This window comes from Labrus mixtus, chromosome 10, assembly GCF_963584025.1.
Source record: "Labrus mixtus chromosome 10, fLabMix1.1, whole genome shotgun sequence".
Classification (NCBI taxonomy): Eukaryota; Metazoa; Chordata; class Actinopteri; order Labriformes; family Labridae; genus Labrus; species Labrus mixtus.
This window is the reverse complement of record NC_083621.1, coordinates 28,577,938-28,589,973: the sequence shown is the minus strand read 5'-3', so window position 1 is coordinate 28,589,973 and position 12,036 is coordinate 28,577,938. Positions and strand designations below refer to the sequence as shown.

Genomic DNA, 12,036 nt, shown 5'->3' with positions numbered 1-12,036 from the left:
AACACTCCTGTCCAGGAAAGAAATAAGAAAAAATAAAGAAACTCTCTGTGCTTGACCAACTATTGAAAACAGCTTTTATTGAGTCCAGGTTCCCCCTAAGGTATGAGGTGCTGCAGGGCATGCTAGGAATTAGTGTTTTGACATGGTCTTTTTTTCGTTCAGGGCTACATACCTGACCAACACATGGCTGATCCCAACGCAAGAAGCCAAAGCAATCCGCTTCGTTGGTTGTTGTTTTTTTAGATCCGTGTAGCATTAATGAAAGAGATGATTCTTCTTCGGGTGTTCAGCTCTTTTCTCTCTCTCTCTCTCTGTTGGTTTCTTCAGGGCTAAACAGAGGCTAAACACAGCGGCAGACATATTCCTGGAGGTGGTCCTAAAGAGAGATTTCCCAGAATTCATCACCTCCTACTTAAATCAGGACCACACCTTTCTCAGCTCCCAGGACTTCAGACAGGTGGAGGCTCTGGAGGCAGACATTCCCCGACACAAACTGTGAAGAGTCTCAGATGGAAGATCTCCACATGTTCTTACAGAGAGTGTATTACTGCCACCACAATAAAATAAATATTAACCTTTCTGTTTGCTTTTTTTTAATGTGAACATTTTACTGATCTCTTTGACATTAGACACCTGGCCAAAACTATTTTAACAATAAACAATCAAACTTTCTTTCATTCACTGGGATTTCCTTGAACACATCTGCAGACCCTGTCTTTGCTCCCTGTTTGCTGTGTCTTTCCACAAAATTCCACAACATAAAAAGGTTTAAATGTTTTATGATTGCATCTGGAGAGAGATGAGCATTTGTTAAACAATCTGCATTTCATAATATAGTGTGAACAGAAAATATTGTTTTTCAGGTGAGCCCAAACGTTTTCCTTACCACCAGACCTACAGCATGCACAACTATCTATTCAGTGAGGACTGCTCTTAGACATCAATACTCTAAAAGAAAGAGCTTAACACTATTAATGACAGAGGGACACCCCGGTTCTGAAGCGACCAAACTCAGAGCTAGAAGCATCATATTTGGCCAGCAATGTAAAAAAACATTACTGACGAGTTTCTTTCATGTGCAGTGTGAAACAGCACCAGATCTCATCAGCAGAAGGAGCCTCTGAAGCTTCGCCCAGTTCCAAGCCTCCCATGGTCCACAGTGTGGCAACTGACATTTTCGATTGGCATGGTAAACATTACCAAGTGCTGGTCGACTCTTATTCAGGTTGGTTTGAAATCGAGTCGCGACCTTCTCCGTGACATGACGTCATTAGCTGTGATCACAAAATGAAAAAGACACTTTGCAGTGCATGGCACACCTCACACCCTGCGCTCTGACAATGCTAGCCAGTACTTTCTCGCTCCATGTCCTCTTGTTCACGGTGAGAAGGCAGACTCAGAGGGCAGAACAAACATCTAGCTGTGGGAGTGTCACCCACCTGGGGGAGGGGCTACTGCCCTTTGTGATGTCATGAAGGGAGGGAAGGAGAGGATGGACTTTTCTCATCATTGAGGGGTTTGTAGACAGACTAGAGACACATAATAGTGCTAGAGAAACATGGTGAAGTGTAGTTTACATAATATGTGACCTTTAAAGGATATCTTTGTTTTATTTAGTTTTTCTAAAGAAACTGGAATAAAATCAGTAAAATTAGTTTAAGGCACTTTAATATCAGAAATAAATCTCACGCAGAGAATACAAACTGATACAAAACATTTAAAGCACTTTGTTTCAAACAGGAAACACAAATCTCTTTAGTGCCGTCTCAGATGAATCTCAGCTCATAACAAAAGAAAAATCATCAAATGTGAACATTTATGCTGTTTTTACACAACCAAAATCTCAGAGCACGGAAACAAAGATAAACCAGCCAAACACAGAATCCCAACACGGGTAAGTTACAGAAAAGATGATCTGATAATGAACACGACTTTTACATTTTAACACCTCCTTCTTTTAAATAAACTTTTGTTTATTAACGTGGACATGATTCTGTCGTCATGATAACAACATGTATCCCTCCACCACACAGCCGGATTATTTATGTTTGTATTGATAATATTGAAGTTTATATTTTATGTTATTTAAGTTTAATTAGGTTTATGATATTTGTTATTTTGTATCGAGGGTAATTTATAATGTTTGTAATAAAGCCTGAGAGAGAAAGGAAGTCTCTGATTTGTTGTTTCATCACTTTGCAGACAGGTAGATCAGAAGTTTACATACCTGTAGGTAAAGGTTGTAGAGGTGCAGGTGAAACATGAACTCCTGCAGGATTATTTTTGTTACAGTGATGAGACAACACATCAAAGTGTTTCACAGATTTATCAGACTCTATTATATACTTAAAGACACAATGAACATTGTGTTTCTGTTTGACTTTAAAGGTATAATATGCAACAATTTAAACATTATTATATCAGATATCACTAAAATATCACTGAGTAATGACTTTTTTTTTTAAAGAGTGAAGTCAAACTCCCTCTTGGTCTTTTGTTGTTCTCAGCTTTGTGTTCACACTGACAGGATGACACTCGGCCCAGTTGTACCGTACCGTGCTGAAGCATTCTTGGCCCCCTTCCTCATTCCCCCGCTGGCCTGCACTCAAACTGCTGCGGGACTAACCGGGCCTGAGCACGGTTACCTCTCGTACATCACGTCGTAGCACAACACATGCATGTCTTTATGTAATCATAAAGCGAGGTTAGTTTACAAGACAGATTGACTCGGAAAAAAAATAAAAGAAGAGACGCACGGTTGGGTCCGCTTCCGCAGATCGGAGAAAAGCACAGAGAACATGACAGCTACTTTACTGACTGTGTGTCTTAATTTGAGTCATGTTGCCAAGATTTCTCAAAGACCTCTCCAAAGCGTGCCAGGGCCAAGGAGGTGTACCAAGCTTGAGCACAGATCACTCGCACTACTCAAAGCGACTGGACTTTAGGGGTGAGGCGTGTTTAGGCACAGTACAGATTGTCTAGTGTGAGTGCGCCCTTAGTTTCACTCAGAGACTCAAACATGTTTTTCTCATGAACCCCATCCTCTCGAACAGTAAGCCCAACCACCATGTGGGGGAAGAGAGATGCCTTGCCCACTCAAGGACGCTGGCTGTAAAGGCACAATGGCGGAGTTGCGTTGCAAGAGTACAAATCAAGAAGAATCAACAGACTTTCCAAACAGAAGAAAATAGATTTTGGGCTGAATTAAATCAAAGAAATAAGAACAGAATCCTGTTTGCACATCAGGATGGAGATCAGTTCTACTGACGGCTGCACCTGCTCGAACTCTGAGGGAGGGGCGGGGGGAGGAAGGGAGACGCGGTAGCGGTGTATTGACTGGTGCTAAAGCGCAACATCTACTGGATCCAAAGTCACAAATTATACCTTTCAGGTGAGAAACAGCTAATCATCAATTTGTTTAACCTCCTTCTTATTGTTATATTTATATGAATGTCTTTTAAATTCAGACTGAGCGAGGACGTCAGTTTATCTGCTCCTGAACACACCTCCATCTTTTCTGTTCATTTGTGACCGAAGTCATTCAAGGTTAAAATGTTCAATTAATGTGTTAATTTATAAATATCTTAAACTGGTTCACATTCAAAAAACACACAAACGACAAACACACGATCATAAACCTCTTTCTGGTCCCAACACGTGTGGAGTCTCACTCTGAGATCTGTGAGCGGAGCCACACTTACGACAATTAATCACCAAAGATCTCTGAACAGTTCATCCAAATTTGGCACAACCTGATCGATGTGATAAACAGCTGATCAGTCTTTGTGAAGGCACATTGTGTGTGTGTGTGTGTGTGTGTGTGTTGACATGGATTATCTAACAGACGTGTTGTCGGGGAAACCCTGCCTGATGACAGGGACTTCCTGTCCTGAGGTTGAAGCTTTGAGGATGCCGTCGCTTTAAGACAACAGAAAGCTGAAAGAGAGAGAGAAAGAGCGAGAGAGAGACTGTGAGCCAATAGGAAACCAGGATTCATCTCAGGAAATTACAGCAGGTTAAACAGGAACCACACACACTCACCTGTACGGGTAACCATGATACTTTGCTCTGAAGATGGACAACAGCCAGCTGAAGAAGAGCATCACGAGACCCACACCTGCAACGCACATGACTGACAGACACAGACACACAGACACACAGACACACACACACACACAGGTGAGCCCCAGTGAAAAGCCCTGCTCTCCATACTATTACTATAGCTGCATGTATGAATATGTTTATAATACGTGTGTATGTATCATATAGTGTGTGCGTGTACTTACTCTTCCTCTTGCCGATGTCGAGGTCAGAGGTAGCAGCCTCACACAGCAGTACCATCCCCATGGTAACAGCAGCATCTACACACAGGTAAAGGCTCAACAACACATGTGAGGATGAAAGTTACTTCAAACTCCGAGGGACAACAACCACGCTACAGAGGAGGAGGAGGAGGAGATGAGGAAGAGATGAGGAGGGGAAGAGGAGGAAGAGGAATAGGAGGAGGAAGAGGAAGAAGAGGAGGAGGAGATGAGGAGGAGGAGGAGGTAAACTGATGAAGGATACTGAAGATGAGGACGATGTGAGTCTCAGCCACAAACTGAGCCTGACTGCTTCCATGGATGTAACTCTGAAGAACACAAAGAAACACAAAAACAATTACTGAGCTGGGTAATGTCCACAACCTCTCAGTTCAATTCAACTTCACTTCTTTGGGTCATGATTCTATTTGATATCGATTTAATAATACATACAGATGACAGGACAGATAACTCATCAAGGTCCCTTCTGATATTTGTTAAATAATCATGTGCATTGTTTGTAGGTTTAGAACAAACTGACTCAAAATGTATTTTATCGATGCATTATTCTTTAATAAACAAAGAAGAAAACATGAAAGCACAGTATGATCTAAAATGCACATTTGTATCTATCCTAAATTCACAGCACCCACAGCGCCCCCAATGGAGAGGGACGTCATTACAACGACATAAAATCGATCTCAGGATTTCCCTGAATCGATATTGAATTGGGAAAATATTAATTGCAATGCATTGATGAATCAATAATTTTAACCAGCCCTATTAATGACTAATAAAAACATTGTAGTATAATAAACGGTGTTGTCCCGTGTGTGTGTGTGCGTGTGTGTGTGCGTGTGCGTGTGCGTGTGTGTGTTACCACTTGTCCGGTGCTGGGGTTCTTGTGAGCGTACGGTGGTCCTCTAATGTGATTCCACATCTGACCTGAAGTCATGATCAGCACAAAACACTAACACACATACAGACACACACATACACACACATACACAGACACACACACACACACACACAGACAGACAGACAGACACACACGGGCAACAAAAGAAACAAACACACAACATGAGCAACATGATCACTTTATAAACATCCAGATATGCGAGTACATATTTACATGGATCTATATACACATTACCTGTATTATGTTTGTGTGTATATATAGTTGTGTATATTGGTGTTTATTATTTCTGTGTGTGTTACCAGAGCAGAGAAGGCCCACACATTCCTGTTGAACAGGAACTCCAGGTTGTGTCTGCGCAGGTAAGCGAGTCCTCCAATCACAGCGAGCAGGAGGCCGAGCAGCAGAGGGCCGGCGTAGTTTGGAGGCCGAATCACCCTGATCTGAGAGACAGGACACTCTTCATCATCACCATTATCATCATCATCATGTGACTGTGACACGCAGCTCCAGGTGAGTCTTACCTGTACGTCCGTCCTGTCAGCCACCCAGCGAGCGAGCTGCTCGGCAGCGAAGCCTCGGACCTGCAGCTCGTACGTGTCAGTGCGACGAGGTTTCCCTTTAGACGGAAAGTGGAGGAAGGTCGGAGCAGAATTCATGTTCAGCTGAAATACACACAGAGACACACACAGACAAACACAATACACATCAAATAACACACACAGACACTATAATTACAAGATCTATTATCAACCTATCTGTCTACATAAATCTTTTTGTTCACTGTTGTTGTTGTTGTTGTTTGTGTCGTTTTATCAGTCTGTGTCGAGCAGGCGGAGTCCGGTTCCTGCACGTTTAAAGGAAGTTTTTACTGATATTTGCTAAATTTTGCCACGGGTTTGTGCTGGTGGTGGATTAATGTTGGATCTTTGTAAGTTATATAATAAAGAGTTCGGTGTAGACTGATGGATTCGTAGTTAAGTTGTATGTTAACTTCATGTAGATGTACAGAAACAGTCTCTGAGAAAACAAACAGCGACATGAGAACGGAGGTCGTCTCACCATCTGGAAGACGTCTGATCCCTCGTCGAAGTCGACAGAAGCAAAGAAGACTTTGTTGGTGAACGCAGACGAATATCTCCAGGAGTTAGCCAGCACCTGGAACTCCTCGTCCGCCTGTCTGAGATTTAAACATCAATTAAAATAAAGGTTTTTTTAAAATTTAAATATAAGCTACCTGTGTCACTCATCCTTACTTGCAGACTCCACACTGTCTCTGAGGCTGCAGCGCCGTGAACATGATGACCACGGAGTAGTTTCTGGGCGGAGCCTTAACGAAGCGTCTGAATTTATCTCCATTCATCCTGATGACCGAACGCTTCGACGCCCAGTCCATCATCTGAGACATTTTCTCTGACAGCAGAGTCTTCAAAAAATACACAAGATTACTTATAATGATAAAACACTGTCTAAAATAGTTTTATGGCTTATTAGAGTGTGTGTGTGTGTGTGTGTGTGTGTGTGTGTGTGTGCCTATGGTGGTGCACTACTTTATGTGTGTCAACCCCCTCTAGGGACAGCGGGGGTCCTCAGTCTCTGGCGCCCTTATTTTTTCTCTAATATACACAGAACAAATAATGTTTTATAGCATATATTTGAATGAAATGTGATATCGGGTAGTGTTTTAATCTGTCAGGTGACAGGTGAGTGTTAGAGTTAGTAAAGTAACCTGACTGAATGTCAGTTACAGTAAACACAATGAACTGTTGATTAGTAAACACAATTCTTACATCAGAAACTAAACAGAAGATTTGATTTGTTGACATAAAGTTTGTGAGAAGTGCCTCAGGTGTGTTTACCTGGATCTGTTGGCTGTAAACTGGACCACTAACACAGATATAATCATTATAATCACCATTAGTGAGGTTTATTAAACGTTAACAGGATAACTTTTTAAATTATTATGCTAGCTCACTTCCACTCGTTATCTGGTTCTGTTAGCTGACAGGTTGACGGTCTGCAGTGAACTTTTAAAAAACGTCTTTAAAATGTTTTTAAATGTTATTAAAGTCCGTCGGGCTCTACGTGACGTTAATAAACGTTTTTACCTCTTTCTTCTTCTGCGCTTCAGCGGCTTCATACTGGAAAATACAGAAGACAAACAGCGAAATCCAAACTTTTACAAACATCCTGCTAATGCTGCTAACGCCGCTGCAGAGTCCTGTCAGCCTCTGGTTGGTCAGCTCGCAGCCAATCAGAGACCTTGCGTCTTCTTTGCCGATAAAAATAGAGGTTTAACCGCTCTTAGACTCGATAGCGCCCCCTTCTGTTCCGGAGTGAGCTATTACCTTTCACACGCTCAGGACTCAGTGGATCATATGTAATAATAATAATCATAATAATAATAGTAATACAATAAAACCTCCTATCAGGCTCAGTAATCTGTGGATCAGAGGTACAGTGGGTCCTTTGGGAGGAGGTAGGTTTGAGGCTATCATTTATATCCAGAAGACTCACTGAATAATTTGAATATTTTGATCACTCCTGTATCTTTTGGCAAGAGATTCGAAACATAACCTTCACTTCCATACGAATATTCATTGTTTGGATATTTTACTTACTCCCCTTCTAAATCAAATCAATACAACCTCATCTGTTAGCAAGATCTCATATACACAAATCTAACTTTTCAGACAGTTAACCATACCTTCTTGTTTTTAAAAAACGAATTACTCCCTCCTCTGGGTCTGGTGGCCCCTCCCTCTCACATGTGCACACCTTGAACAGGTTGGGTCCTTTAGGTGGCAATTCCCCTCCTGAAGGGTCTGGGTGCTGCTGCTGCTGCTGCTGCATGACCCGATCAAAGAAAAATTAATAGCATCACTAAAAAACATACACTAACATTGCTAAAGCTAGAGTCAAAATAAAACAAAATTAAGTACAAACAAAGATTAAATATTAAACTAGGGATGTCAGACATACGCCCGTGGGTCGTATCCAGCCTGACAGCAGGATTCATCTGGCCCGTTTTGGGAAGAAGGAGGAAATGTATTGAAAAATATTTTGAGATATTTTATAAATGTATTTAATGTCTGCAAACTTATCCGGCCCACTTGAGGTCTCATTTGAACAAATCCAGCCCCTGACCCAATAGGACTTTGACACCACTGTATTAAACTAACAGAGCTGTGCAGGTTTATGATTTTTTTTTATAGATGAAAATGTAATTTAGCTTTTAAAAATATTTACATATGACTACAGATTACTTACAGAAATATAAAACAAAGATATTGAGATTTAAAGAGATGATCTTTTAAAGACTAATGGTGTATGTACAGCTCTGTGGTGTATGTATGTACAGTTATTTACAGATGGAATTAGTGCAGGGATGTTTTGTTCATGGGGATTTGGAGCTGTTGGACGTTCTCTTCTGGTCGCAGCAGGTCACATAACGTGCTGCAGTGTTTGCACATTGTTGTACCTCACCCAGCAGGTACACCAGTTTGTGCTCGTTGTCCAATAAGTAAAATCCTTTGTGTGTGTTTGTGATGTCTCTGATGTCCTGATACAGAGGACAGAGCTCTGTCTCCACCTCATGCTGGGTGCAGTGGGTGCAGACTCTGTCCTCTTTGGGGAGCTAGGTCTGTCGGTGGCGTCCTCTCTCGATGGCGAGGCCGTGTTCACTGAGTCTGTACGTGGTCAAAGATTTCCTCAGCTTTGGTTCAGTCACAGTGCTCAGATATTCTGCCACTGTGTAATCTCTATTTAGGGCCAGATAACATTCTCATTTGCTTTGTTTTTTGGTTGATTCTGCCCAATGTGTTAAATAGTTTTCTTTTTGTTTTTTAATAATTTGGTTGATTCCGATTGGGTTTCTGTCTGAGGGCTCTGCTTGGGAGTACAGTCCCAGAACCTCTCTCTCTCTCTCTCTCTCTCTCTCTCTCTCTCTCTCTCTCTCAATTTCTCTCTCTCTCTCTCTCACACACACACACACACACACACACACACACACACACACACACACCATTTTCATGTATTTTGTCGAGTTTTGTGATGTCTTTGCTGGTTGTAGTCTATTTCAATTGATGTCACAGTATTTCGCTTTTTTAAAAATTATTATAAATTTTTGTGTGAGTCTTTGCTGTCCTCCTCCTCAGTTTTGTTTGTATCGTCTAGCACTTGTACTGATTTCACAATTGCTCAATAAAAATTTAAAAATGAATAATAACAATTTATTTGATCTATTTGATTCTTTAAAAATAAGAGAGCTCTCAAAACCATAAATCAGTTGCCAGTGTTTGATTTGCTTGGGATTTAATTTGCTGTTTTGTTGACTGTCTCTGGGTCCACCTTAACTTGTTTATTATCTGACGTGTGTATATTTCAGTAAAAGGAGTGAAATGTCAAATTGTCTATATATCTTTCAATTGGAAAGAATGATTAAAGAAAAAGTGATGGTACAGCAGTAACTTATGAGAAAATATTCCATGATGTGTGTTATTGTGTTGGAATCACATACTGAAATCAGTAAATAAATCAAATGTGAATGTTTGGAAAACAGTTGTCAATAAGGACGTGATGTTAAAAAAAATCTCCCTCCTCTTCTCTCTCAACTCTCTGATTATTCTACGACAAAAAAGATTAAAGCTTAACACTCCAGTAGGTGGTGTGTATCAACCGCCATGAAACACAAAGGAAGAAGAGGAAGAAGCAGGTCTACCGGTTATGCCGTGATCAATGGAGTTTCTGGAGTCTGTTGGGGTCCTAACCAAATAAATCACAGGGTGTGTGTCCAACCAGCTTTCATCTCCATTATGTTGAAAATAATCCGAGACTAAGGTTGACTTTAATTGACAAACTTTAGTTTTCACAAGAATATTGCGACCAGAGGTGCTGCATGTCAACAGGCAAGGCAGGTAACTGCTTGGGGCCCCAGACCAGTAGGGGGCCCCTGAGGGCTGACAAACTTAAACCAAAGCAGTGGCCCAAAACGTGACTATGTTCTATCTATGTGGGGAGAAAAGTACAAGCTGCAAAATATATGCATGGTTGTCACACATTAAGACAAACCACATTTAAAGGGGACATATTATGAAAAATCCACTTTTAGTGTTTTTGAACATATATTTGGGTAACCTGAGTGTCTACTGATCCACAAAATGTGAAATAAACCCATCCAGTCCTTTGTTTGTGGTCTGCATAAGTCTTACAACACAGAGAAAAATGCTCCGTTTCAAATGTGCTCTCCTTGTTATGTCACAGTGGGATTCTGGTAAAAAAAAATCCCCTCCCCTCCCCTGGTATCTCCACCCATGTACTCCACCTCCAGCCTACAACAAAATTTTAGCGCAGATCCGCCATTTTTATTCTCGTTACAGAGGAGTGATGTCTACCAGGAAAACTCAGGGGGGGCTCATTGCATTTAAAGAGACACACACACCAAAACGGAGCATTCTCAGAAAGCTGGTTTATACAGGGTCACAAACCTCCTCTGGTGCTTGATTCATGTTATATTTTGACCAAAGCACAGCACAGATGTTTCATTTAGACCACAGGGGACTGTTTGAAAAGGTGGAGGAGGAGGATAATATGTCCTCTTTAATGTTGCTCAGAAATCACACCTTAATAATGATTCAAAGTCAATGTTCATCTCTTTATTATATTTGTTATGATTGTGGAAGTTTGTATATTATATATATATATATATATATATATATATATATATATATATATAAGAAGAAGAAGAAGAAGAATTAAAACTGCAAGCGGTGATGAAGGGCCCTCGCACCCCTGTGCATGTTGGGGTGTGTCGCGACCGCGGGAGTGCAGCAGCAGCGGAACATGGCTAAGCAGCAGGCCGTGCAGTTCGATTTGTCTAAAAGTCGTAGTACTGGCATGTTGAAATAGGCAACATAATGACATTTGGAGGAAATTGAGCATTGTATATAGGATGTGTACTTACTCTTTGCAGTAGGGGGCGCTATTGTTGAAGTTGACTAATGTTATGTCAATGTGTTCAGAGGCCAACCCTGATCATACCTGGGAAATTTTAAGCAGATCCGAGAAAGTATGTATGATGTAGTACTTAGTCCTTGCATTAGGGGGCGCTATGGTTAAACTTTATTATTGTTTTGTGTCACTGTGTTCAGAGGCCAACCCCGATCATACCTATGTAATTTCAAGAAGATCAGACAAAGTATATAAGAGTTACAGCCACTTCCTGTTTGATGGCGACTTCCTGTTGAGTTTTGGGCGTGGGTGCAAGAGCCTTTTTTGTAGGTTTTGTCATGTCGGAAATGCATAGTAACATTCAGAATTGTAGGTTCAACGTGCTGCGGGGGCTGAATGTTTGAAATATTGTAGGGGGCGCCACTGAGCCATTAAGCCACGCCCACTCACTTAAACGGTATAAGATGTTTGACTTTACCACCAGGATTATATGTATGAAGTTTCGGGACAGAACGACTATGTTAAGCCTGTGAAAAAACGACATTCTGTTTGATGGCCAGCGTATGGCGACAGCGTTGGACGTAGGCTTTTGAGCTTGAAAGTGTTGTATGGTCAAGGTGTTAGCATGGTCCACACCAATTATGAGGGGAAAATGAGCTACCGTGTAGCAATGGCTAATGCTAATTGAGAAGCAGTAACTTCCTGTTGTCAACAGGTGGCGCTGTGACAAATCAAAAAATGTCGATCATGGATGTGTTCAGGGTGGGTCCTGTATCATGCATGAGAAATTTTAATATGATTGAACACTAGATGTCAGAGATATAAGCATTTACTTTTTTGGCAACTTGCCAAAACGCTCCAAAAACTTAA

At 41.2% G+C, this 12,036-nt stretch overlaps 2 protein-coding genes across 4 annotated transcripts in view; one reads left to right on the top strand and one right to left on the bottom strand.

Moving 5' to 3' along the window:
* Positions 1 to 3,680: 3,680 nt before the first annotated feature.
* The window catches only part of atoh8 (atonal bHLH transcription factor 8), a 90,942-nt gene continuing 82,586 nt past the window's right edge, over positions 3,681 to 12,036 (top strand). For all 3 annotated transcript variants that reach the window (XR_009674711.1, XM_061049036.1, XM_061049035.1), the window contains exon 1: positions 3,681 to 3,800. The gene's annotated coding sequence lies outside the window, so the exon portion shown is untranslated. The remainder of the gene's footprint in view (positions 3,801 to 12,036) is intronic.
* Positions 3,804 to 7,477, bottom strand: LOC132982498 (magnesium transporter protein 1-like). Its single transcript, XM_061049037.1, has 10 exons — positions 7,326 to 7,477; positions 6,474 to 6,643; positions 6,280 to 6,397; positions 5,742 to 5,882; positions 5,520 to 5,660; positions 5,182 to 5,271; positions 4,567 to 4,630; positions 4,287 to 4,361; positions 4,042 to 4,132; positions 3,804 to 3,936 (listed from the first exon to the last, which is right to left on the bottom strand). Exons 1-10 carry the CDS (start codon positions 7,404 to 7,406, stop codon positions 3,921 to 3,923), a joined length of 987 nt encoding a protein of 328 aa, XP_060905020.1. The 5' UTR covers positions 7,407 to 7,477; the 3' UTR covers positions 3,804 to 3,920.

Excerpts from the sequence above, each read along its gene's own strand:
- LOC132982498 (XM_061049037.1), bottom strand. The coding sequence starts at position 7,406 with ATGTTTGTAAAAGTTTGGATTTCGCTGTTTGTCTTCTGTATTTTCCAG. Across the intron at positions 6,644-7,325 it reads AAGCGCAGAAGAAGAAAGAG|ACTCTGCTGTCAGAGAAAAT; the intron begins GTAAAAACGTTT and ends TATTTTTTGAAG. Across the intron at positions 4,631-5,181 it reads ACCCCAGCACCGGACAAGTG|AGTTACATCCATGGAAGCAG; the intron begins GTAACACACACA and ends TGTGTTCTTCAG.